The sequence below is a fragment of the Zalophus californianus genome, chromosome 6 (genome assembly GCF_009762305.2).
Source record: "Zalophus californianus isolate mZalCal1 chromosome 6, mZalCal1.pri.v2, whole genome shotgun sequence".
NCBI lineage: Eukaryota > Metazoa > Chordata > Mammalia > Carnivora > Otariidae > Zalophus > Zalophus californianus.
Window position 1 is genome coordinate 131,454,900 of NC_045600.1, and position 25,619 is coordinate 131,480,518.

The following is a 25,619-nucleotide window of genomic DNA, read 5'->3' on the forward strand; positions in this document are numbered from 1 at the left end:
AGGGGGTGTCTCCTCATCAGGCCCCAACCTTTGGCTCCTCCTAGCCCCGGGGCAGGAAACTTTCCTATCTCCTCGGGGCGATTTGGTACCCCGAACTGCCAGGCCAAGGCTGGGGGAAGGAGGAGGTGGAGGGTGCGCTGCCCAACCACCTGGAGCTGAGGCAGGGAGCGCTGAGAATCTAAGTCCAATGGAACAGGGAAGGCAAAGGCCTTGGTAGCGCCGAGTTCCCTCCCGACCCCATATTGACTCCCAGTTTCTGCAATTCCGGGTCCTAACCCTCATTCAGTCTCAGCTTCGAGTTCCAGCCCACTCGGGGTGCCCGGCCGGGTTAGGGACGTCCGCTACCCGGGATGGATTCGCCAGGGGCCAGGTTCCTGCAGCGCCGCCCGGGGACGCGTCGAGCCCTATGCCCCAATCCCGGCGCGGCAGCTCGGCCTGGTGGGCGGCTGGCGACCGCGGGGAGAGGACAGGCAGTCGCAGGCCGCGCGCACAACTTTTTTGAAACGCTTTGCTGTCCCCCTGAAAGGTGTTATAACAGCAATTCAATTACAGTAAATGGCGCACATCGTCCTCGCAGCTGGAAAGTCGGTAACTAACTGTGACCGACCGGTGCAAAGGAATGCGACTAAACGCACGTTACCTTTTTTTTTTTTTTTTTTATTCCTCGCTCTTCCTACAAAGTCCCCCTCTTTCCGTCTTTTCTTCGCTCTCTATTAATTGTAGCTGGACCTCAGGTTAATTAACTCCAAAGAGCTTAGTCTATCTGGACAGAAACACACTGAGAAATTGGCACGAGATCCTAAAAACTGGACGTGGCGTGAAAAAGATCGCCCTAAGTTCCTCGCGTTTCCTTCCACCGCTCTAGCTGTTGCCTCCGAGGAACAGAGTTTTAGTCCCCAGTGGCAAAGCCCGCCTGGGAATGTGGCCACTTGGGCGTGCATGGGTACATGGCTGCGCTTAGGTCAGGGAGCCTCCTACCAGGAGATGGTGCCCACTAAATCTCCTGTGGCATCGTCTGGAGGCACCCACGGAAAAGTCGGGTCTGTTCCTAGTGCGCCGCACTTGGAGTTCCTTGGAGGTAACAGCACACTGGCCATTCGTGTCGTGGCACGTGCATTTCATGCTAAACTTTAAATAGCGTTCCGTGAAATTAACAATATCCACAAAAAACGAGGTAAGGTGTTGTGGGGGGAGGACGAGGCCAGAAAGAGCTGCTTGCTTTCCAGGATAGTGGGAAATTATTACTATACTCCGTATGCCAACATCTGGAGGGAGGGATGGAGGAGGGGGAGAATCCCTCACAAGTCAGCCTTGGCAATCATTTAAATAAAGGTAAAATTAACATTGGCTCCCTTGAAGTTAGAGAGTAAGATGGCTTAAAAGCGCATTTTATTTATGTCGTACTAAAACGGAAAGAAACGCGTTGCCTCGATTGGTGTTTTTAGTTTCATGATGTTGTTTAAAAAGAGGCCAAGATGGCAGCGTGGGAATTCGAGTACTTTCTCGCCGACCCTGCGGGGCGGGCCTCCTCCAGCAGCCACGGGACGTTTCCAACGCTGAAAATGCTCAGTTTTCCGCTCCAGTGGTAACGCAGCCGGAAGATGCCTCCGGTGGCTCCGCTTCGCCCTATCCTGCACTCGCTAGACCCGGGGATGTTTTAGTGCTTTACTCCTGGAGAGGGCAGAGCGCGCGAGATAGGCGTTGGGACGGGGTTCCGGACGTGGCCGCCCAGCCGCCAGTGGCCCTGAGTTCTCCACCTGAGCCCCACACCTTCCCTGACCTGGGCGGCGCCCCCAGGGCCAGCCTGGCCGGAGGAGGCTCAGCAGCTGCAAAGAGGGGTGCAAACAGGGTCTCCTAACTCGATGCCAGCCAGGCAGAGGCGCGCGGGGCCCAGCCCAGGGTTTGGCCCGAGATGATCCTGGAGCAGAGTGCTCGGCGCCCGCACTGCCCAAGACGCACTGAGCTCTGGCCCATGGGCAGCCAGAGGCGTTAGGCTGTTTTCGGCTTTGTTTGCTTTAAAAACTAGAGACGCGAGTTCCTCTCCAGCTCCGTGAAGCCTCCGACCTCTAGTCTACAATTCTCCGCTGGGCTCTTTTTTATTTATTTATTTTTTGTAAGGCGAGAACGGGACAGCGACAGGAAGGTTACTCGCGTGTCCTTAACTCCTGGGGCTGGCGATGGTAGGAAACGAGGACCCATCAGTATAACCAGAGGTCAGCGGCAGCCTGTGATTTGGAGTCGTCACCCTTGTCCCGGCCCCTGGAGTTCCTGGTGAAGTGGTTGCAGAAAGGACATTCAGTGCGGGTTCCTGGCGGGGTCCGAGTTTCATAGGTTTCACCTCCCCTCATGGTCCGAGAAAACCCCTCTAATTGCGGGCAAAGCGGGCAGCCCTCAAGACCGCTTCGCTATTGGTGTGGGGTTTTTTTGATTTTTTGTTTTTTTACGGAGGCTCCTGCCAGCTCTGCATTCGGCAGGAAGGATTACCCCCAAGACCTCCCACATTCCACCCGAGGAGCCTGGAATCCCTCTCGGGCCTGGTTGAGGGGAAATCCCGGGCACTCAGCAGGCCGGCGGTGGCGTCGGTGTCAGCCGAACCCTGACCCGCATTGCGCCACCTCCCCGCTGGGCCCGGGCGCGGCTCATGCCCGGAGGAGGCAGAGTCCCCCTCTTCGGCCTTCCTGACTCTCCCCTCTTCCTCTGGTTATCCTCCCGGCCCCTTTTCACTCCAGGCGCTTCTCCGGGTGCCAGAAAAGGCCCCGTAGTATATTCACTGCACTAAACCTCGCTTTTAAAGCCCAGCAGGGGGGCTTGGTCCACGGTGGGAGACAGAGAAAGAGCGAGATTGAGGGCCCTGTGGGCGGCCCTTCTGTAAAGAGAAAGTTCCCCTTCGTTTGCATCTCTACTCGAGTTTTTAAAAGTTGTACTTGGAACCTGCTGACTATGCCTGTTCTGTGGTTCTGGGGGAGGAGGAGGGATGGAGAAGCATATTTTGAGGGTAGAGGCCGCCCTGCACACAGAGGGCCGCCCTTTCCAAAGCCTCCAGGGCAGGCAGTTCTGCGGCCGGAATTGGCCACTTGGGTGCCTGCGAAAGCTCTAAATATGGGACTTGAGGGGCACGCCGACTCCACTTTTCTCCGCCTTCCTTCCAGAATCACCAAACCCAGGGCGCGGCCGAGTTCTCCCTCTCTGCTCGGCACGATCAGAGCTGCAGCAGCTGGGGCCTGTCCCACCGCCCGGCGACCTGCGGGGTCCTCCCGCCGCGCCTCAAATCCGGGGCGCTCGTAGCCGCGGCCCCAAACGACAGACGCTGGAGGAGCCAAGGATTTGAACTTGTAAAACCAGTCAGTGCAACTCTTAAACTTTTCCGTTTCTGTCCACCTGTTAAAGAACACAGGTTATTAACGGTTTGAGTCGGTAACTCAGGAAACAGGAGACCTTCTTTCTATTGGCCTCTTTTCCACTGTGGGGTCCCTCCCCAGGAGCGGTCTCCTAATATATGCACTTAAGGGAAGTTCTTAAGAATCTTACTTTTGCTCATCTTGGTCTCAGAGTTAATGAAATCCAATTATGATTCAGATTATTTCCCCCCAAATACCTTCTTGTTTGTCTAAGATAGCAGCTAAAAATTAAAATTGGCAAAGTGATGATAAATTAGTCCTCATTTTACTCTTCCTAAAGTTCGCTAAGCCAGTAGAAACTGTTTGAGATGATTTCCTCTTTTGGTATACACAGCATTCCTTCTGGTTGTTGGAAAAGTGTTCTCCAGCCCTGTCTAATCAGCTTTTTTGCCTCTACTGAGCCTGGTCCCATTTCAGAGTTCCTTAGTGTGATCTGTTCTCACAGAACTCCCCCTCCCCAGTTCCTTTTATTTTCTTTCCCCTGGTGGATCAATCACAGAGACAATTGATTTTTCTGTGTCCTGTTTGAACCAGAAAGTGCTGACATCTTGGGGGGTGGGCAAAATATGAGTGAGCATTAACTCCCATGAAATAAGAGACAGCCAGGCCAATCTCCGGGTTTAGAGATTAAAGTTGTGTGTGCATACATATATGTAAGTGTATACTCAGGTCTATATACCTGGTCTTGCATACAATTGTCAGTGGTAAGAAATTGCAGTGTAATGCAGGAACACAAACTAAATGAGAAATCATCTTAATAAGCCAGACGAATGAAGAGGAGAGCCAAACCTAAATGTCCAGGAGTAGATCATTAATTATGAAATCCCAAACTCTTGAGCTATGGTCCTATACTGGCCAAAAAAGAATAATTTTCCCCCTCTTTTATTGGAAATAAGACCCTAAATTCCTTTTGACTAAAAGGAAGTTACGAGACAAGATGCAATTTTCTCTTTCTTTTCTGACAATTCTGTCATCCAAAGGATCACAGCCATGTCAGAGTATCTGTCTTGGAAAGAAAAAAAGAGAGAGAGAGAGAGCTAGTGACAGAAGCCCGGCAGCCCATGGCCATCTTTGCATCAAAATTTTCCAGACCTCTATTTTTGATTGTGATCCCACTGATCTGAGTTTGAAATGCGAGCGCAGTGAAGCCCCTAAGCCTTCAATCGTGTGAAATTTTCAAAAGATCTCTAGAAGCAATCTCAGGCTGCCTGACCCCTGACAGGCGCCGATCTCTTTATTCCTCTCTCTGCCAGCACTTCATTTGTTGGAATATCTTTCAGATTTGCACCTCCAGATGACAAACCTGAGTGTTTATTATGTGTACATGAATCGGAAATCTTCAAGCCCGCACAAAAGCACCATCTTAAACATAATATTTAATTTCCCAGTCTAAGTGCCTCCTTCTTTATTTGCTTTTCATTAGCTTAAATATTTTTTTCCAGGTCTCCCATGTGTCACTTTGATATTTAGATGATTCTCTGTTTTAATCATCATTTCCCCCTTGAAAAATCCCCTGTCGCCGGCTCACACTGCAGTATCACGGTGTGGCGGGCGGCAAGGCCGCAGAGCCGGATGCAGAGTGGTTCCGGGTGTGGGGGGGCGCCGATCCAGGCGGGATGGGGGCCCTTGAGGTGACAGAGAAACGCTTGCTTTTAACTAGCGGCCAGAGCTGGGTCGGGATCAGTGATGACCCTCTTCATTCCACCTTTCCTCCTCAGGCCCTTTTAAATTTCTTACATTATTTATTTATTTATTTTTTAAACCACACACACAAAACAAAACCTCAGGTGCCTTACAAAGGTGGTTTAGCAGCTAGGACTCTGCCCCTGTGCTTATAGTCTCTAAGCGTGGGTTCAGGGTTTAGACTTCTCACCCAAATCAGTCAGGCACTCCCTCCTACCTGCCTTTCTGGGAATCCCTAAAATCCTGGGGCACTGGGGACACTAGAGGGAAAGGTGGGAGCTACTTGGGAGAGGGCTGCTTTGTTAAAGTGCCCTCTGCCAAATAATTCCACAGACAAGATTTTGGAGTGGATGACACTGCCCACCCCTCCCCCAATCTCAGATCCCAGCCGGGCACCCAGGTGAACTGAGTTGAGATAGAGTTGCACGCCACCCCTGCACAAGCAGGAGATGAATCACCATCCCCAAGTACAGTTCCAGGTCCAGAGGTGGTGGGCTATAGCCTGAACTGCCCCCCCCCCGTGTTTGGATGGGCCGTGTTGCTATCATTAACTTATTAAACCCCTTCGTAATTATTTTAATTTGACTCCAAAAAATACTTTGGGCGGCGTTGCGATGTGTTTGTATTTATCCATCCCCCCCATAAAACCTGTGTTAAAACAAATGTTACTTTTCTCTCTCTGTACATAGACCCTCCCTTTTTGAAATAGACCGCAGGGACTGCCATTAGATCGAATGGCAAGTCTTTATGGAAAGTGTTTTGCATAATTACATACCAAAGCCAGAACAGTCACCTCCACATTTTATGGGTCACAAACCATCAACAATTGCCACATTATTGTCCACGAAACCTTAGTCCCTTCATTGACGGAGCGGACTCCACTGCCTAATCTAGAACGAGAGAGGATGGAAATTTCTTCTAATAAGAACCCGAGAAGATTAGGTCCCCACTGACAACGTGTTTACATATAGTTATAAAGTACAGAGGACCGACGGGGAGAGGAAAGGAAATCGGACTAGGCCTGATTAGGAGCAGCGCATCGGTCTAATATAGATAGCGCATCAAAAGGAGCGGCTGAATGCCTCTCCCCTTTTCAGATCTGACCCCTTTCCTACCTTTGTGATGCAGTAATTAAGATATTCTTATTTAGACAGACAGCTTCTCTGGTAACTGAATAATATTAGCTCCTTTGATGTCAAACTTTTGACAGTTATCACACCAGCACTGGGCAATTTAACACAAATGCCCTCCTTAAAAAGAAAAAAAAAAAATAGAAGAAGAAGGAGAAGGAAAGAAAGAAAAAAGAAAGAAAAAAAGCAAGAAAGTAAAAGAAAACCCCCATCGGCTTTGAAGAAATCTAGTAAGTGTGATCCTTAGTACCAAATGATCTAAAACGCAGCCGACAGGCCGCCCGACTATAAATTACATTCGATGTTACATAATGAAGCCGAATTTGGGTTTTAGCTCATTGAGCAGTATTGGTGGAAACTAAATCAGAAGCCTCCCAACTCCTGCATCTCCATTCCCGACCCCCCAGAGCCGCTGCCCAGATCGGGACGCAGGAAAGCTCCACAAAGTCGGCAGGGTCAGGGCAAGGATGGGGGGAAGTGGGTCCGGCCGGAGAGCCGGGCAGGACCAGCCACCTACTCTCGGGATGACACCTCGCCATTGCTTGCGGAGCCTGGTCGCCAAATTTGGGATTTGCCAGATGGCAGGATTATTTTAGCGTCTGTTATATTATGTGTGTGGGGGCTGCGGGTGGAGAGGGAAGGCAGGAAGTCCAGAGACCGCGCTGATCCCTTTAAAATACACGCACGTTGCCTCTCTGCTCACTGTCGGGCTTGGACCCTTCCCGGAGCTCTGGGATCTCCCAGCCGCCCTGCGGCAGACAGCAGGCGGAATCTCCGCCACCCCTGCCCTTCGGTGCGGGCCCACGGCCCGCATCTCTTGACCCGGGACCCGGTCCCCAGATGCGAGGAGCTGGGGGAGGAGGAGAGCGCTTCCCTCAGAGGAGAAAAGGAGGGGGGTGGGGTGGGTAGGAGAGTTGGAAGGGAAGGGGGCAGAGAGGGCGGGTTAGGAGGGATGAGACTGTGACGGTGACACCTGGAAAGCATTGTCCTTGCGAGCGACACCTGTCAATCTCCGCTCCGGGGTCCCGGGCCCGGGGGCGGGGAGGCCGCGGGTCTCCGCGGTGATGTCATCGTCGAGTCCCTTCCCGGCGGAGGGCGGAGAGGACGGGGAGGGGCGCAGAAACCCGGAGGGCTGGGAGAAGGGTGGGGGAGGAACAGAAAGAAAATAAACAGAAATCACTCTCACTCGCCGCGTCCTCTGCTCCGGATTTACATGGAAATCAATAATCCAACTTTAGTGTTATTTCTGATCTTGATTGACCCCGTCTTGCCTTTTCACTGGGGGAGGAGGAGTAGGGTTACAGCGTCCCATCCCACAACCCAAAATCCTTGGGGGGGGGCTGTTACCCCAAAGCCTTGAGGTGACCGACCCTCCTACCAGACCCAGGTCCCTCTTTTCCTGGCGGCTCTTCCAAGCGCAGGCTTCAGGCTTAAGGAGGAAACACTTGGGGATGAGTTTTGAAAGTCTTCCGAAATTGCAGGGGGCGAGGGGAGATTTAATTAACGCAGGGCTTGCTCAGCCAAGTGGGAGAGGGGGCCTCGGCGTGGGTGGGCGGGCCAGGTCCGACACCCGGGTGCGCGCAGCGCGGGAGGCATGTGATCTGGAGGCCCCAGCTCGGAGGCCCCGGCTGGGGGAAAGTGATCTGCAGTGGCCTCCGCGGGGGGCTGTTGAGGTGCCCCAGGCAGTGGCCCGCAGGTCCTGGGGAAATTCTGATCTCCCACCTACTGCGCTCCCACCCCCCCCCCACCCCACCGAGCACTACTGGACTCTCCCTCTTCCTATTCTTTTCGCCCTGAGCTCATTAGCAGCCTGCCAGGGGCCTGATTTATGGAAACGCTCGGGCGGGCGGAGACGCGCGGCTAGCCGAGTCCTGACTGCCTCGGGGCGGAGTGGAGGAGGAGTTTCCACCGGCCTCCTCCGACGAGTTTCCCCCCCGCCCTGCCGGAAGCAGTTGCAGTCCCTCCTCCTCACCCTCCACCCAGGCGGGTCCTGGAGGACCCCCGCGCCCTCGGCGCCCCAGTTTGGGACTCCGGGCACCCTGGCGCCAGCGGGGCGGGCGGGGCGGTGGCCGCGCAGCCTACTGCGGAGTCTCGGGCGCGCAGATTCCCACCCCAGCTGACCCGGAGGGCAAGTTGGGCGCAGATAGGGCGGGAGCCTCCCTTCCCACGTTCAAGTCTCCAAAAAAAGGGAAATCGGACCCGAAGGGGCGAGGGGATGGTGCCCGAGGTCCGCACCAGGCTCCCAGACCGGGAGGAGGCGTCGCAGGCCAGGATGGGGACCAAGGGAGCCACCAGCCCCGCTAGCTCCCCCACCCAGAAGCTAGGGACTGTCCCAGGGGAGGGCGTGGTCCACTTCACTCTCCCTCCCCTCCCCCGCCCCACTTTCTCCTGGGTCTCATCCTCAGAGGGTCCTCGGTGTTGCAGCCTCCAGTCAAGAGTCTGGGAATTTTGAGCTAGGCGAATGCGGGGCCACAGACCGTCCCTAGAGCCACCCAGCCAGACACTTGCCCGAAGACGGTGGGCACCGCCTTCTCGCCCTCCGTGGCTTGTTCCGCGGTCAAACGGGTTGACGCAGACATGAGGATGGAGAGAGAAACGGGTGGAAGAGTCAAGCGAGGATGTGCACCAGCACCTGTTGCTGGTGCTCCAGGAGTCTGGGGAGGACGCTAAATGACCAACCTGTCCAACAAGCAACGACGGAGGGCGGCAAAGGAGAGGCGGAAGCGTCTGTACCCTCCCCACGTCCGGGAAGCGTTGGAGGAAAGAGAGACTAGCCGGCCCAGCAGGCCAGACACCCCGGGCATGTTCTCCTGCTCAGACTTGGGATGGGATAGGGCCATGAGGTTGAAGTCACTGGGAAGAGGGCCATGCCCCAAGTCTGGCTATAATGAAAATTGCAGTTGAGGGGAAATGAGATCTACAAGAATGTGTGTAAAATGTATTTTAAAACACCCTACCAGTGCACCCTCCAGAAACCGTATCTGGACTCTGACCCAGGCAGGTGCAGAACTGAGATCCTTCTCCCCCATCAGGATACCTCCAAATGCCTGTCCCAGTCCATCTCCTTCCTGGAGTTCCCTCCCAGATTAGGGCCATTTGATGTCCCTGAGAGCCCAATGTCCCCACCCCCAAGAGCCTCAGGGAAATATGATTTCCTACTCATCTTCCTCACCTTCCCCCAACCCCCCCCAACTCTGCCACCACCATTTCCAAAGAGTTAGTAAGACCAGGGTATCATTCAGGCCCTGGCCCTTCCCTGTCGCCGGGCTGGAGGGAGGAAGTGGACACCCTCAGCCGGCTGGGGAGCCAGGCTAAATGCCCATCTATATCATGGCATTCAGTCTCCTGAATTTCCAACTGCACTGAAGGCTGGGTTACCTGCCCAGACATACTAGGGTGGCCCAAATCCGTGGTCGAAGTCTCAGTGGAAATGGAGACCCCCCCCAACAAAATGTCTCTTCAGACATCGCGGGTCTCAGGCTGGCTCCATCACCCCAGCCCACAGCTCTTGCAGGCCGACTCCAGGACCCAGAGCCCACAAGGCAAATGTTGGCTGCTAGGCACCCAAATAATATTCTTCATTCGTCTTTTTCAAAGTTGATTTATAGCAATCGACAGGTTAAAGCCTCATCTGACTCCATTACTTTTAAAAAGCTGTCTATTTCACAACTGTCACTTTTCATCACTTAACTCAAATAAATACTTGAAGAAATGAATTGGAAGAGACTTTTAGATCATGTTTATAATTCCTGGTCACTACGTTAACATTCCTAATGACCTGACCCTCTGAGTTTCTGTAGACTTCTAAATTGGGCCGAAAATGCCTGCATTTATACTAGAAAACTTCAAGGAAGGTGAGGTGGCCAGAAATATCGGCTAAAAGAAGTGCAGCTGGTAGGGAGTAGGCGGTAGGCTGGGCAAAGCTTCCCAGCGGCTGCCAGGGCCCAGGCGGGAAGCCCAAGGCCACTGGGGAGGGCGGCGGTCCTGGGTCAAGGCGTTCCCGTGCAACGAACTGCCGAAAAGAGGGCCCAGCCTAACCGCCGCGCTGCTCGCTTTGCTCCCGCCTCGCAGAGCCGGGCTGCAAACCCATGAGGAAATTCATGCAGAATGGAAACGCTGCTCATTTTGACTATTAGTATTATTTTTTCTATCGTTTCAAAAACGGTTTTAAATGGCCCCCACGACCACAGGTTGAGTACGGCCTCGTAAAAGGCACTTCGTGCCGGTCATCGTTGACCTAGAGCTTGTTAGATGGCCAGGGAAGGCCGAAGTGTGGAAACGAAATCGCAAGGATGGAAGTGCGTTCAATAACTCGAAATAGTTTCTTCTTCAATTTTGCTGCCATTTGCCAATGCTGGGTCCTCTAAGGCTGGTGCCACCCCCCTTCTCTTTCTCTTTTTCCCACCCACTCATACAGAACCATCTCTTAGAAGTAGAAAAAGAGAGAGAGAGAGAAAGAAAGATAAAAGAAAGAAAGAAAGAAAGAAAGAAAGAAAGAAAGAAAGAAAAAGAAAGAAAGAAAAGAAAGAAAGAAAGAAAGGAAGGAAGGAAGGAAGGAAGGAAGGAAGGAAGAAAGAAAGAAGAAAGGAAAGGAAAGGAAAAACTAGAAAAGGAAGGGGGGGAGTAAAGAACAAAAAGGGAAGGAAAGGAAAAATACAGGAAAGAAAAAAGAAAAACCTAACAAACAGGAAAACTGCCTAGTTTGGAGGACAAAGCAATATAGAGTGCATAAGATTTTCTTTCCTTTATTTTTTCTTAAAATAAGAAAAAAGAAAGAAGTCTCCCGACCCTGGGGCGGAGGAGTTGGGCGACTCCCTGGCGTGTTGGGGTCTGGCCTCCCCCCAATTGGGCAGAGGCCGAACCCCCGCGCGCGGGTCCCGGAGGCTCTGAGGTCCCCGCACCCTCGCGTCGGCCCCGCCCGGGTCCCATCACGAACACGAACTTCGCAGATTCCCCAGAGCAACAGAGCCGGGAATGTGCGCGGGGTCTTGGCTCCCTGCCGCCGCCAGCCTGCCCCCGGGCGTGGCCTCAGGCCTTCGCCCACCCTGCGGACCGGTTGGCTCAGAGGGGGTCTGAGCGCTCTCCGACTTTCGGTGCCGAGGCGAGGAAGCCGGCGGGAACCTGGCTAGGCTGCCACTGCCTCGCTGCCGGAACGCGTCCGCGGCTGGCGGCTCAGTGCGCTGCCGTACCCTGGAGCGCCACCGCGCTGCGGAAACTGGAATTGCATGGCCATGCTCCCAGCCTTCTGCCGCGTAACTTGACCGTCACCGGACTTTCCCCTTCATCAAAACCTTAAGAGAAGCCGAACCGCACAGGCCTTCTTCCAATCGGTTAAAAGCTATTATCTCTGACCGACATATCGCACAATGTCTGCACTGGGATGAAGGGAAAATAACAGGAGAAAGAGAAAAATATAGAGGTACAATTTCACCAAGTCTAAGCAGTGACGCTGCTTTGATAGGAAAGATAAAATAAATGAGACATGTCTTCTTGGAGGCCATGAGTTCGGGCCGCCGAGTGCGGGCCACCCAGCTGAGGCCAATGCAAATATTTCGAAGGAAGCCTATGAAGTCATCCCTTCCCAATTACAATTCCACCCAAATTCACTCATTCTGGTCGGTCGGACATTAGAGGGGCTCTGCCAGGCCATGCCAGTGGTGAGCCTACCAAACCTCGTACCCCCACAGCCTTGGGCTCTGCTGATAAAATCACCACAAAATGCAGCCCCTAAACATATACACCTGTCGGCAGGTGAAAGCAGCAATGGCGAAAGGTACAAATTACAGAGCATTTGACCCTTTCTCATCCAGGTGGCAACTTAAGAGGTTTGCCCCACTCTTAAGCCCCCGCGACTAAAAAATATACAGAAAAATTAATTCACTTATATGGTGAGTCTTTGCTTCAATTTGTTTTCAAAGTGCATCATCCCAGAGATAAATGTTATAGGTAAAAACAAATTTCACGAAACAAGATTTTTTTCCTGTGAAAGTTCCAAACAGTGTTAAAAGCAGGGAGTCTATCTTGTGGTCCTTAGAGAATTTGTGCAGTTTCTTTGTTTTGAGGGGGGGCACAGTCCTTTTTCTAATGTAGTTTTATCTACAAGTTTGTTTTTGGTTTTGTTTTAAGGAGCTCAGGGGTTCCCACATAGAATGGTGACTGAACTGGGGACCATGGGGGTGGGGAAGAGTGTGTATGTGGCAATGTATAAGCCCCTGCATTTTCCTGCCTGAGCAAACCCAACATATAGACCCTTTCTTGAATCTTTGCCCTCCCTAAGTTCACAGGGTGGCGATGGAGGGAGTGCTCCCTTGCGCTGTAACCAACACTCCCCACTGCAGATTAGGAGACTCTCAGAGAGCCCCCCACCCTTGCTCAAAAATTACAGGGCTGGGCCAGGAAAAAAAAACAAGTTGGTTTGCTTGTTGTTTATCCCTTCTCTATCAAGCTAGATTCTTGACAGACCAAACAGGAAAGAGGCCCCAATTTCTTAGCAGGACTTGAATAAGGAAGGATCCCTCACCCTGGCCAGCTGAGGAGGGGTGGCCTGGTCCTTGGGAGTCTTGGGGTTTTCTTGCCTGGAGGGATGCTACCTTGGGGAGAAGGAAGCTGTTGAGAGATCTTGGGAGCTAAAAGGCAACAGCTGGGAGAGTCCTGGGATCCACTGAGGGACAACAGTGAGGAACAGGGACCAAAACAGAAGAGAGTAGAGCGTTAGAAAATGAAATGCTTGAATCTACCTGCCTACAGTTTTGAGAAGGGGAGTCTCTAAATTAGAAAGGTTTGCCTCTCTCCCTCTCCCTCTCCCCTTCCCTTCCTCCTTCTTTACCTCCCTTCATTTCTCTCTCTCCCACCCCCCTCCTCTTCTCACATTCAGATTTTCTGGGGTTTTTTTTTCCACGGAATAATGCCTGGAGATGAAAAATGATTTTTATTGCTATTACACTTCCTACCGCAAGATGCAGTGCAAGGCGGCAGAGTTTGTATTACAACTATGTCACAATGTTTCACTGATGCAAAACATGTAGCCAGAGGGTGTTGCTAATGACTCCTGGATTAGAGCGAGATTGAGCCTGAGAAGGAGAAGAGTGAGAACAAGAGAGACAGAGGAAGGGAGAAGAGAGAGGAATTTCATTAGAGAAAGGGAGGAGGGGAAACAACATAGAATCAGGTCTAATAATCTGATCAGGATATTTTCAGATTTCAGTGCTCTCTCCAAACTTGAGAGTGAGCTAGAGAGAGACCAATATCCTTTTAAGCACCACAGAGTTTTATTTTTTTTTTTGCATGTTAATAACTATCAATTATGCTTACAGCCAGTTAGCTGAAGAATTGTCCTTTGGAAAGAATCAAACTTTGGAAAACGCTTAATATCTGATTAAAGGCTTTTCCTGGAGCCGGGGCCGCTCGGAAGGAGGTGGGGACCCGGTAATCACCCAAGGGGGTGCGGAGCGCAGCGAGGCCTGCAGAGGCTCACGGGCCCCGTCCGTGGTGGTGCCACACATGTACACACGCCTGTGACAGCCTGGTGGGCCCAGGGTGCCCCGCCGGGGCCGGGGCGGAGCGCCGAGGCGCAGCCTGCGGCCCGGACTCGGGCTCGGCCTCTGCTTGGTCTTGGCGGAAAGGTCCCTCCGGGCTCAGATCTCCCCGGCGCCCTCCCCCGGGACGAGCTCTACTTAGGGAAGCGGGAGTTTCGCGGTTCCTACCGTGGCCCAGGCCGGTCCCACCGCCCTGCAGTCCGCTTCTGCCCCCCGGGGCACAGCGAGGAGGGCATTCCCTCGGGGCTGCGGCCCTTTGAACCCGGGGAGCCCTCGGCTCCCGCCCGGGCGCGCGGAGCTCGCTCGGGGCCCGGCTGCGGAGCGGAGTGTGGGTGGCGGGTGGGGTTGAAGGGGAGTGGGGGAGGCGGGAGGGGGCGGAGGGGCGGGGGCGGGAGCCGGGCGTTAAGCCTGGAAGCTTGGCTGTTTACCCAAACGATTTTCCTTTTCAGGCCCGAGACGCCAATGAGACAAGATCAAACTCCCCTCTTCGCTGTGTGTGTGTGTGTGTGTGTGTGTGTGTGTGTGTGTGTGTGTGTGTGTGTCGCCTCCTCCAAGCCGAGCTGTGTGTGTGTGTGTGTGTGTGTGTGTGTGTGTGTCGCCTCCTCCAAGCCGAGCTTTGTGAATGGGGGCTCCAGGACGCCGGCTGGGAGGGACCGGAGGCCGACCCGGGCACCAGCGCCTCCTCCCGGGGGCTAGGAGAAGCCAGGCGGAGGGCGCCCCAGACACAGTGGTCCGGAGCGACAGGAGCAAGCGACAGGGACACAGGCCGCGGAGAGATCAGGGCCGCGTCCCCGAAGGCCGAGCGGGGAGACTTACGGTCGTGTGTGGGAGGGGGAGAGGGAGAATAGTATGAATCACATCCTCCTTACAGTCCCTTAATTTCCGATCCCTCCAAAGCTTAAATCTAGTTCCTTGGGCCACTGATTTCTCGCCGACTCCTTCGCTCGAGATATATTAGTTGCAAATTAGGCCAAGGTTTTGGCGATTACGGTACAATGCAGGCCGCGTGACACGCGCCGCTGGGCCTGCGCCTGGGTCCCTCCTCGCGCCGAAAAACGATAAGAAAGCAAGAGAGGATGGATGGTCTGTATTGACAAGATATTTGTCATTTTTAAAGGGGTCCACATCCAAGAATATCCATCAGCCTGGGGGGTGGGGGAGGGAAGCGCTGATGAGGGGACGAAGTCCCAGCCCGCGGCGCAGCAAGTGATCGCGGTCCTGGGCGTGGCTCCGGGCCTGCTCCAAGGGCCGTCGAGAACTGAAATGTTGTTTACAAAATAACAACAACAATACTTTTAGTATGACTGATAAGAAGAATCAGGAAGACGGAGTTGTATTTATTTAAGATCGTAAAACAAAACCCGGCTACACGGCGTTGTACATATATTGAGTGGCGCTGTCTCCGACAACTCATTCCTTTCGGCCTGGCGATTAAAAGCTTACTCAGATAATTGTTTCTGGAAGAAAAAGGTGTCATTCCGCTGCTTCTGACTCATCTACTCTTGCTCCTCCTGCCTCGGCCTGCCCCTGATCCCCACTCCTCCACACACACACATAAACACACACACACACACACAGTCTCTATCTCTCTCTGTCCCTCACCGAAGGGTCCCTTTTTTATGGTTTGTTTTTAAACGACGAACCACCATCCACTGTCCCAGGATGTTCTTATTTAGCCGAAATTCCCCTGCCCTGGCGCTGACCTGCAATAGGGACCCGCTAACATTTGCTTCAAGCTTCAGCCTCTTCTGCTCCCGGTGGTCCAGGCCTGGACGAACACCCCGGGGCAAGAACCGCAGAGATCTCGGGTGTTTTACAGGCATTTTAGGGTAGAGGGCTGTGGCTCCAGTGTTCAGAGGGGGCCGGGGTAGCTGGCCAATCCCTGGGCATGAGTAGGGGTCTTGGGGACCCCAGCTAGGCAGTGATTGGTCTGTGAGAGACTGAGATGCCCACGGAGGAGACCTGATGTGCCTCATGATTACAATAGCTAACATTTATTGAGTGCTTACTATGTACCAGTCATTGTGCCCATACCCCTGGGAGCCTCCAAATCTGAGGGCAAACCATAGTGACCAAGGGTAGGCCTCGTAGCAGGGAGGTCGGTATAGGGCAGGCAGGTAGCTAGGTAGATGCGATTGGGTGGCCCGGGTGGAGGTTTCTACCCTGAACCGTATTCTCCCGGCCAGGAGAGGCGGGACGCTGCTGGGCGTCAGGAGCGGGGCCAAGGCGTCCTCCCTCCCTGCCTGCGATCGGCTGTAGCCGGGCAGAGGGAAGGCCAAACAGGTTCCAGTGACATTCCCTCTTCTTCGCACTGGAACGCCGGAAGAAAGACTGGGCCGTGAGGGCCGCGAAGGCCAGGCCTGGGCGGATGGCGAACGCTCGGCGCGCCGAGGCCAGGCTCACAGCCAGGCCCGGGGCCCCGCGTCCTGGGCCTCCTCCCGCCCAGGGCGCGGCCACACTGCTGCAGGCGAGGTGCGCCTCCCTCGCGGTGCCAGGGGGCCGCCTGACCGACTGCGGGGGCCGCGGCAGGCGAGGAGGGAGTCTCCGGCCTCCGAGGCCTGGTGCGCGCCCCGGGCAGCAGCAGGGCGCAGGCCGGGCGGCCCGGGGAGCACTCGGGCCTCTCCCGACCCCGCCACAGCCCGTGGGGTTTCTCCAGCTGGCCGTCCGAGGCCGCTCCCGAGAGCAGGAGTTTTGCTGCATTCACTGCCTCCCCTCCCATCCCCCTAAAGCTGGGGCTGAGACTCGCCGATGACCCCGTGCCTCGCCCCGAGAGGGTGGAAAAAAGCAGGCTCTGAGCTCTGTCTGGAGACAAAAGGCCTCCGGGCTCAGGCTCCTTCCCGCTTAGCCGCGGCGCGTTTCGCACCCGCCTCCATCTATGTAGTGGAGGCGGGGGCAGGTAGAAGTGTCCTTGCAGGGGTGGCCTGGAGTAGAGAGCCTTGATTGATCCCAGAAATTGGACACCTCCGAGTCCAAGGGCAGAGGCAGGGCCAGGGCATCTGCTCCAAAAATACATAGTCTGCCCCCAGCACTCCCCGCCAGCCCCCATCCAGATATCCTTGTATAAAGGCCACCCCCCCCCCGCCCCGTTGCTGTTTTTTTTTTTTCTTTCTAGTCTCCTTGCAAATCACCTGGCAGCTAGAAAACGCTCGCCCCTAATATCGACCTACGGAGGTTACTTCTTTTCCTAAAAACGACCCCGGCTTTCCTTCTTCTAGGAGACCTAAGGGAGACTTCACTGGTTTTAAGATTAAAAAAAAAAAAAAAAAATCTTTAGAATCCCTCTGGATGTGAGACGTGGTTGGAACAGGCAGACTCTCCTGCCTCCCCACACGGACTCCCTGCTGCACCTGGAAAGCTAGTCCTGCGAAGAAGAAATAGTCTTTTCCTGCAGTCTATCATTTCGGGATTACAAATAACAACCGTAGAGCGAGAAATACCCCTGGCCTAAGAATATTGATAGATGATAGTAGCGATATTCACAATCGATCCTTTAATAGGCAGACGTCATAAATCATGTTCAATTCCCTGACAGCACAGTACTTCACTTAATAATATAATTAAGATTAAAACTCGAGAGGTATTGGAGGCAGCGGGTATTGATAGCTTCAAAAATTGCATTCTGGATATGATGGTGAAAGGGAAAGGGACCTTTGGAAAATATAACCCCCTTCCCAAAATGTGAGGTCTTCCCTTTGCTCCTGTCGTGGGAGCCCCTTTGACCCTGCTCCCCACCCCCCCACACACACACCTCCCCCCCACCACCAGTAATCCCCATCTTTGATAGGTGAGCTGAGAGTAGGCTGGCTCTTTCCTAGACATGTTAAGGGGGACGATAAAAAGAGATGGGGCTTGGCTTGGGTGGGTTTCCTGAATTGAGGAAAACTTTAAAGGTCCATTCCTTCAGCCTTGAATCTGGAGGGGGGGGGAAATGTTCAGGAGACCTAGGAAATGATATTGTTTGGTTTTTTCAATAGGATTAATTTCCTCGACAGTGTTTCTGAAATTACATATAAATGACTGAACATCTGCAGGTATATGCCAGTCCACTCCATCCCTGCAGTTTTAACTGCCCGTGAACCTTTCCAGCATTGCTTTCCAGTCCAGATCAGGCCTCAGGATGGAAACGAAAACTTCACATGAAGAGTAAAACCAGAGGGGCAGGGTCCCGCGCAGGGGTGACGATCTGCTCTTTGCTTCATGGATAAAGCTGATCGTAAGTGTGGCTAAAATTATTTCAAAGAGCGGAATATTAATCAAATCAATCAGAGCTGACAAATGAGAAATATTTGAAAGTCAGTGGTAATTTACAACTTTGTTATTAGTTAAGAATTGCCTGCCTTGTAGCAGTAATTAATAACACTTAGAGAGGAACCATTTGGAAATCCCCCTCCCATTCTTTTTATTTTCCTCTGTCTCTTAAGGAAGGAAAGAGAGAAAGGAAGCAAATGAGTGATCAGTAGAAACAGGAAAAACACCGAGTCGTTAGTGGGGAGAACAAAACTGGAAAATATAAAAGAAAGGGGAAAAAAAAAAAGATTAGCCCCGTGGGGGGCCATCAGGAAATAAAGAAAATATAGGAGGAGGGGTAGTAAATCATAAGGGTAGTAACCATACCCCATGAGCAGGCTGGCTAAAGGTTGAATTTCAAATGGCCCAGAAACCCCATCAAAATGAACAGTGCTGCTAAAAAATCTTGAAAGTAGCTCAGCTCTGAATCAAGGCAGAGCTCAGGGCATTGTCTGTTTTGTTGTTGTTAACAATGTATTTCTTTATAGCCCAGGAGCAGACGTGTGCAGGCTCTTTCCCAAATTCCATCCCTGGAGACCGGACTGGCTTTCATGTTTCTGGTGTTAACTCTCCTCTTGGTCACAGACAATCCCCTTCCCCAGTCTTACCCTGATTATTAGATTGTCTCAGCCCCACCTAAACAACACACCAAAATAATGACTTGTTGAAAAACTATAAATCATTTCAATGTCTGAGCTTGGAAAGCCACTTCAGTCAACAGGCTTGCTTGTGAAAAGGTAAAGAAATTTCCAACCTTCTGCTCACTGAGGAAAGACTGCTACTTCCCTGAAGTTTTATTTGTTGGATGGGGGAATTTTCTAGATTGGTTAAAAAAGGATGGTGGGGGGGAATAACTTTGGCAAACTTTATCTGGTCTTTATTATAAGCCTCAGTCTTGTCTCATTGAGCTCAGGCTACAAAAGGTAGCTAGAGATTGAGATTTATTGGTCTCTAAATGAAAAGATTCATTTGATATAAGAGGTTAACTCAAAGTTCCTATACCCTGACTGGCTTCGGCAAATGCCTCTGTGGAGTCAGCACAAAAGCAGTTCAAAGAAATCTTAAAAACACACACAGATATAGACCCACAAACACACTCGCCCACTTAAGCCGCAAATGCAATTCTCTTTTCTTTGTTGTTTCTTCTGTCATTACAAATCTCCAGCCTCTTTCTAGGTGGCTGGGATGGTTTGCTCCCCCCATGCACACGCAGCTGAACTTTGCCATTTTGTATCTTTTGCTTTTACTAGCAGTGAATGAAAGAATAAGGGGGGGGAGGGATAAAGTAAAAGGGGAGACGAGAACTAATTCAAATAAAGCAGAATACGTTTGTAAATGAGGTGGAGGGGAGAGAGAGGGAGAGAGAAAGAAAGAGAGAGAGGGAGATGTGGATGGAGGAAAGGAGCTCTAGGGTAAAAGTAGGTAAACCGGAAATTGATGAGATGGGTTTTCAATGATTAGAGTCTATGGATCCAATAGGAATCTGCAGAATGTATGATTGTGTAGAGGGGACCAGGAGAGAGAGAGAATATGCCAGAGACTTCAAGGGGGGAGCAGGGAGAAGACAGCAGGCAAGGACCTGAGATCCTGTGCAAGGACAGAACTATGGAGATGCTAATGAGGGAAAATTAACCTTCGGGTTGGGTCTGTGACATGGGCCTTCCATTGAATGCCTGACCCAGGGGCTGCAAGCGGCTTCGCTCTGTACCAGCGAAATGAGATAATCGCTTTGAAACCCACCAGTCTTGGTGCAAACGAGCTCTGATACCCTGTTGTGGAGAGTAACTAGCAGCTCCTCCAAAGAAAAAGGAAAACAAGTGAAAGCAGGCAGAACCGCAACCAGGCCCAGAGAGCAAACCTAGAGATGTTGGGTGCATTTGTTCAACTGTGGAGCCCCCCAGGCTGGCACATTAGAGGAGGGAGGAGCAGGGCCTGGGAAATGAGACATATCTTCATCTCCCTTGCTCCAGTCTGCCACCAAAGGCCCCGGATAACTGGGCCTTGGTGAGGCAACACAAGGGACAAATGGATTTTACCTCCAGGAACTCGGCCCCTGGGCCAAAGGATTATTGCTTAGCCAGAGAAAATATATGGGGGTGGGGTGGGGATGTGGGGAGGAGGGCTAAAGAACAGAGAGAGAAGTTGAAGGGGACAGCCCCCCAAACAAACAAACAATTCAAAGGGAAATTTGAAAAGTGGAGCGGCTGTGGTTCCCTGTCACAGGCATGGAGACATTAAAACACACACTCACACACAGGGATTTTATTAAACAAACAAGCCAACAACCAAACGCACATCAAAAACACATTTGTTCCTGCTGTCATAGGGAAAGAGGGTTTGAAATGATCGTGAGGTTCTGGTAGAGATCCTTTCGGCCTTTATGGCTGTGGTCTCTCCCCACCCCTCTCAGCCTTTTCACAGAAATCCGACAGTCGCGAAAGGCGTGGATGGAGCGGCAACCTCCCAGAGGCTGCGTGGGGAGGACTCCCTGTTGGAGGCGAAGGGGTCGTGTTTCCAAGTAGAGACATCAACAAACCACAGTCTTAGTGACAGTGACAGCGCAAAATTATGTTTAATGTTGCAAGGGGGAAAGGGGAAATATAAAATTAGCGCAGAGAAAATGTTTCCCAGACCTTCTTTACAATTAGGACAGTGGCATATGGATGGGCAAACGGCGAGGTCGAAGGCGACCTAACGGGCCCACAGCACTGGGGGGGAGGCAAAGGTCCCTCCAGTCCCTGGGGTCCTCATTCCTTGGGAGGAAAAGGAAGGCTTCTGGAGGGAGGTTAAGGGCACTCTGCCCAATCGCTTCACTTGGTTTAGAACCTGTTTTTGGAGAAGAGAGGATATTCTAGACATTCCATCCTGGTGGAGATTGACAGTTCAATGACTGGCCTGCTCAGTCCCAAAGCCACAGGGTTTTTAAATTAGTGATGAGGCTGGTGAAGGGGTAGGGGGAGGGGGAGGACTGGAAAGAGGAAAAGGAAATGGGGGGGATAGATGTGTAGTTCCAGACCCCTCCCCCATCCTTTTAGGAACCTGGGTGGCTATAGGGAGAAGGTGAGGGGAAGTGAGAATTACTTAATAAATTAGCAAGTCTCTCTTTGGAACTTGGAATCAGCCTTGCCTCAGTTGCCCAGTACAGGTGGGCAGGACCCTGAAGCTTTCCCCTGAGCCCTGGAATCTCCATAGGCCCACCCCCAGCCCTGATCAGGACCAAGGGCAAGCAAATGCCTGCCAGGCAGTGGAGGGGATTTGCCCAGAGAGAGCCAGGGAGGTGGGAATGGTGGCATCTTCAAGAAGGAAGCAGTTTCTGTCAATGGCAGAGATTATACTTCCTAAGCTGCTTAAAGAGACAGAGATAAGAGAGAGAGAATCCCCCCACCCCCATCCTGTTGTGGTTATAAAGAATATAATTTTGCTTTGTCTAGAAACCACTGTATTATTGTGGTTATTAAATGCAGTTTCCCTTCTTAGTGTTGGGCGGGGGGGGCGGTGAGAGAGAGGGTGAATGGAAAATTCATTTTGCAAATAATACAAATGTATTTTTTAAAAACAAAATCTGGATGGAAAGACAGATGAGAGACTGCAGTAAGAGGGAGAAAAAGAAGGAAAACAGAAAACAGCCTGATTCTTTAAAGACTAATCTATGCAGAATGATCAGGAAAAACAACTTGGGGAAGAAGAAAAAGCAACTGCCATTTCCTATGTGGTGGTGGCTCCGTGACCTTAGGGAAAATGAGGGAGCAGCTATACCTTGAGGTTGTAGTTTTACACTTTGATTTTAGCAACAAGTATCAAAAAGATCTAAACTAATTGATTGTCGAGTTCCTTGGCCCTTCTCCAAAGAGCAATATAGATTTAATTGTATGTTGCTTAAAACTCCATTTCTCGAACAGTGTGAAACATGTAATAAAAGTCATAAACCGTATCGGAGAATTTTTTTTCCCCCACAAGCATAAATACCCAGCTGACACTTGGAAATCTTAGCTAATATTCCTAATGGGTTAAAAAAAAAAATAAGAAGCCATCTGAGAGAGGTAGCCACGTAATAAAATCTAAACTGTTAATCCATTTTAACTCATTCAAAAAAGAACCTGCGGTTGCAGGAGGGACGTTTTGCAGAGGAGGGGTCGGGGTGAGGAGACCCCACATCAGCCATCTGACTTGTTCAAACGCGGTCCATCTAAACCACACTGCCCTAAAGGAAAGCAAGTTCTGGCCTTCCAAAAGACAGCAGAAATCTCTCTAGCCTGGGAAACGGAGCTGAAAGTTGCAGCCAAACTGCCTCGCCCGAGCTCTCCTCTCTCTCCCCGAGTCTGGGAAGCCACTCGGCGGCGGCCGTCGTTCTCCTCCGGCCTCATCCCGGCTTCTCCCGAGGGAGAGGGAGAACTGGAGGCGGGCAGGAGCTCCCCAAAGCTGCGCCACGAAATCGCCCCGTGCCCCTCCCCGGCAGCCTCCCCTCCCCATTGTCCTCCGCTCTTCCCGACCCCCAGCGGCTGTTCCGTCTAAACCAGTCCCCGCGCCGCCCCTCCCGGGCCCGGGGCATCTCCGAGAAGAGAAGGGTCCCAACCACGCCTGCGCTTCGGTCGGAGATCAGCCACTGCCGCCAAGTTCGAAGCCGCCATCAAGCTGGTGGCCGCGCCGGTTGCGGGCCGTGCCCTGGCGTGGCCACGCGGGCTGGCTGCAGGCGGAGATCTGTAAAAATCCACGTGAGCCGCCCCCTCCTCCTGCTGCCGGCGGCCCCTGACACGGCAGCATTGAAGCCGGCCCGGAGGTCCCCGAGGTCTCCGAGTGTGACAGTACTCGGCATAGCGGGTAGATGGCACAATTTTCTAACATTTAGAGAGAGGAACCCACGCTGGGAGCAATAAGTCCATTTAAAAGCCCTTTATTTAAAAGGAACAAAGATAACTGACAAGCGAAGTACAGAGACATCTCAATGAAATTTCCAAAGAAGAAAGAGAAATCAGAGGCCAAAGCAAATGCGAACTGGGCTTGATGGAACAGGCTAGCACTTTCCTCCCCCTCGAAAAGAAAAAGACAAAAAGAAAGAAGTGGTGGTCACTGGGGCTGTGTGTGTTAACGATCACAGTCCAAACCAAATTCTAAAAATCCACGGCCACAAAAACTTGAAAATGGCCAGGTGGGCTCTGCTGGGGCAGGTGGGAGAGAAGCCTGATCTGTTTAGCGGAAGAGACTTGGGAGTTTTGCACCCCCACCTTGGAGCCTACATGGTAACCTTGGATTACAGCCGCCTCTGCTTTGGATTGGCAGGGTTCAGGGAGCCCAAGGAACGTGGGTGTGCTGGGCACCCGCTCTGGGCACACTGGGGCCTCCCTGAGGGCCTGGGGCCCGAGGTCTTGGAGCTGCCTCCCCTAGAATAGTGCCCAGGGCTGGGCTGCGGATCCAGCGAGGATCCCGTGACCTAAGATTTGGTCCAAGTCAGTGTACTCAAGAGCCCACTCGCAGACTGAAACAACTGCCACCCCTTCAAAACCAAGAGGGTCAGGAGAGCACTCACTGATGTCTCCCGGCAAATTCAAGACAGCCCACACTCCATCGTGTGATCTAACACAGTCACCACCAGCTCCCCACCTCCAAACCTCCATGCCAGGTCCCCCACGCCTGCCAGGAGACCTGAAGGCCGAGAGGAGACAGAGGAGGGGGTAAGAGGCCAGGAGAGGGGCGATGCCCCTCTGGTCTTCCCTGCTCAGCACTGGCCCGGCAGAAAGGGTGAAGCGGCTAGCGCCCGCGGGGGGTCAAATGATTGTATTTGGGTGGGTGCTCGCCGACATATTTGCTGAGTAAACCTCCCTCGCTGTGCTAAAGGCGAATCCCCGTTGATAAATCCATCATTACCGTTCGGAATCAGGGAGGCAGCCACACCACTAAATTCATCTTACATTTGTAGCGCTTTAATAGACATTTATTAAATGCTTTTAGAGAGAGGCATGGGGCGCGTGATTACATCCTAGTTATAGACAGAACATAAAGACCCACGTTAACACCCATTTGCAGGAAGGAAGGAAGAGGTGGGGAGGGGGTAGTAAGGCAGAGGGATAAAGCGAGGAGAGGCGAGGAGAGATGGGGCGGGCGGGGGCACAGAGCCTGGGCGTTATTAGCAAAGGCTGCCCAGCAGGGAGCAAGACAAGAGCCACAGGAAGTCGCGGGCTGCGGAGCGGAGAAGTCCCCGCTCGCTTGGCAGTTCCCTGGGCTTCCCCTTCCCTGGCGCCCCCCTCCCCCACGCGCTTGGCAGCGTCGGGGCGGGGGGAGCTCCTTTTCTCTCTACCAGGGTACAACGGATGTTTGAGCTGCCTCCGTCGACCCCCTTCTGTCCCCACCCCCCACACCTCCTTTACTTTATTCCAGGCCTCTCCAACTGAGCCTGCCTGGAGCAGCCAAACTAGGGGGAGAGGAGCCTCCGCACTTCAGGACCCTAAGCGTTCCCTTAAAGCATCCTCTCATCCTCCAAAACAGTTAGCCAGACAGCTGAACCAGGCTTCCTTTCAGCACAAAGCAGTCCCCGTGGCCACGGGGCACGATATCCTTGCTGCTCCAAGGGTTCCTTGGCCTGACTTAGTCATGCCCCTGGATCCCTCCTCCTTCCTGCACCAGGAGGGCTACAGGCCACCTTTGCACCTCGACCACCTCATGCCTGGAGACCTGCCCCGGACTTGCCCTGCTTCCCTTGACCTCAACCTCAGGAGCTGGGCCTGCAGGAATGCCTGGGCCTCAAAAGGGCCTAACGCCTTCCTGAGCGCCCTCAAGGCCTCATCTAAAGGCCCAGTCACCAAGCTCCATCAGTTCTGCGAGTGCCCTCACTCCCCTGGGACGCAGCCACCGACCTGGGCCAGGAAGGCAGCGGTCAGGACTCCCGGCCCTCCCTGACTCTTGGTAAGGAACACTTCCGCTATCTCAAAGTTGCCATAAGAAAATAAATACAAGTGACACTGTGCTGGGCCAAAGCTCATTAGTTCGTTGTCCAGGGCTAATAAAGGAACAGAAGCGCAAATTATAGAGTTCAGCTCCAACACACGCTCTGTCACCCGAGATCAGCGTACCGCGAGCCTGATTCCAATTGCTCTGAACTTGCTGCGCAGTTTACCCCCCCCACCCCCTTCTCACGAGCAGGAGGTTGGTGGAAAAATATAGTTCCAAAGGGGGTAATGATCAAGCTTTTCCTCTCGGAAGCCTGCGCCACCTCATTTCCCATCAGTAATCCCAATAAAATTAACGTCGTGGCTGCAATTGAAAAGAGGAGGGCCCGCGACACTCCTGAAATAACACACTCTCCCCCAGCAAAAGGTAAAAAGCAAAACGGCCCTTTGTTCAGCTAATTAACGAAGGCCCAACTCCGAAAGCAGATGTGTTTGCTTAGCTAATCACAAGCATGTTTCTTTCAAGGAACGTCATTTCTAAGGGGGCCGCTCCGGGGGATGGGAAAGGGAGACACAGCACCCCCCCCCCAGGCCCTCTCTGCCTCAGGGGTCTCTCACCCCAGACTAAGATCCAGAGGCTGAAACCAGGCAGCCCATCTCTCACACCTTTCTCCCCCTTGGCCCTACCCCAGAGGCCCAATAGGT

The 25,619-nt window shown here is 52.7% G+C and overlaps 1 protein-coding gene across 1 annotated transcript in view; it reads right to left on the reverse strand.

Moving 5' to 3' along the window:
- LOC118357074 overlaps window positions 1–15,722 on the reverse strand; it is an 82,214-nt gene extending 66,492 nt beyond the window's left edge. Inside the window, exons 1-2 of the mRNA XM_035728074.1 lie at window positions 15,349–15,722; window positions 13,915–14,187 (exon numbers count right to left, since the gene is read on the reverse strand). Of these exons, the coding sequence (XP_035583967.1) occupies window positions 13,915–14,187; window positions 15,349–15,722 (647 nt within the window). The remainder of the gene's footprint in view (window positions 1–13,914; window positions 14,188–15,348) is intronic.
- Between the last annotated feature and the right edge of the window lie 9,897 nt (window positions 15,723–25,619).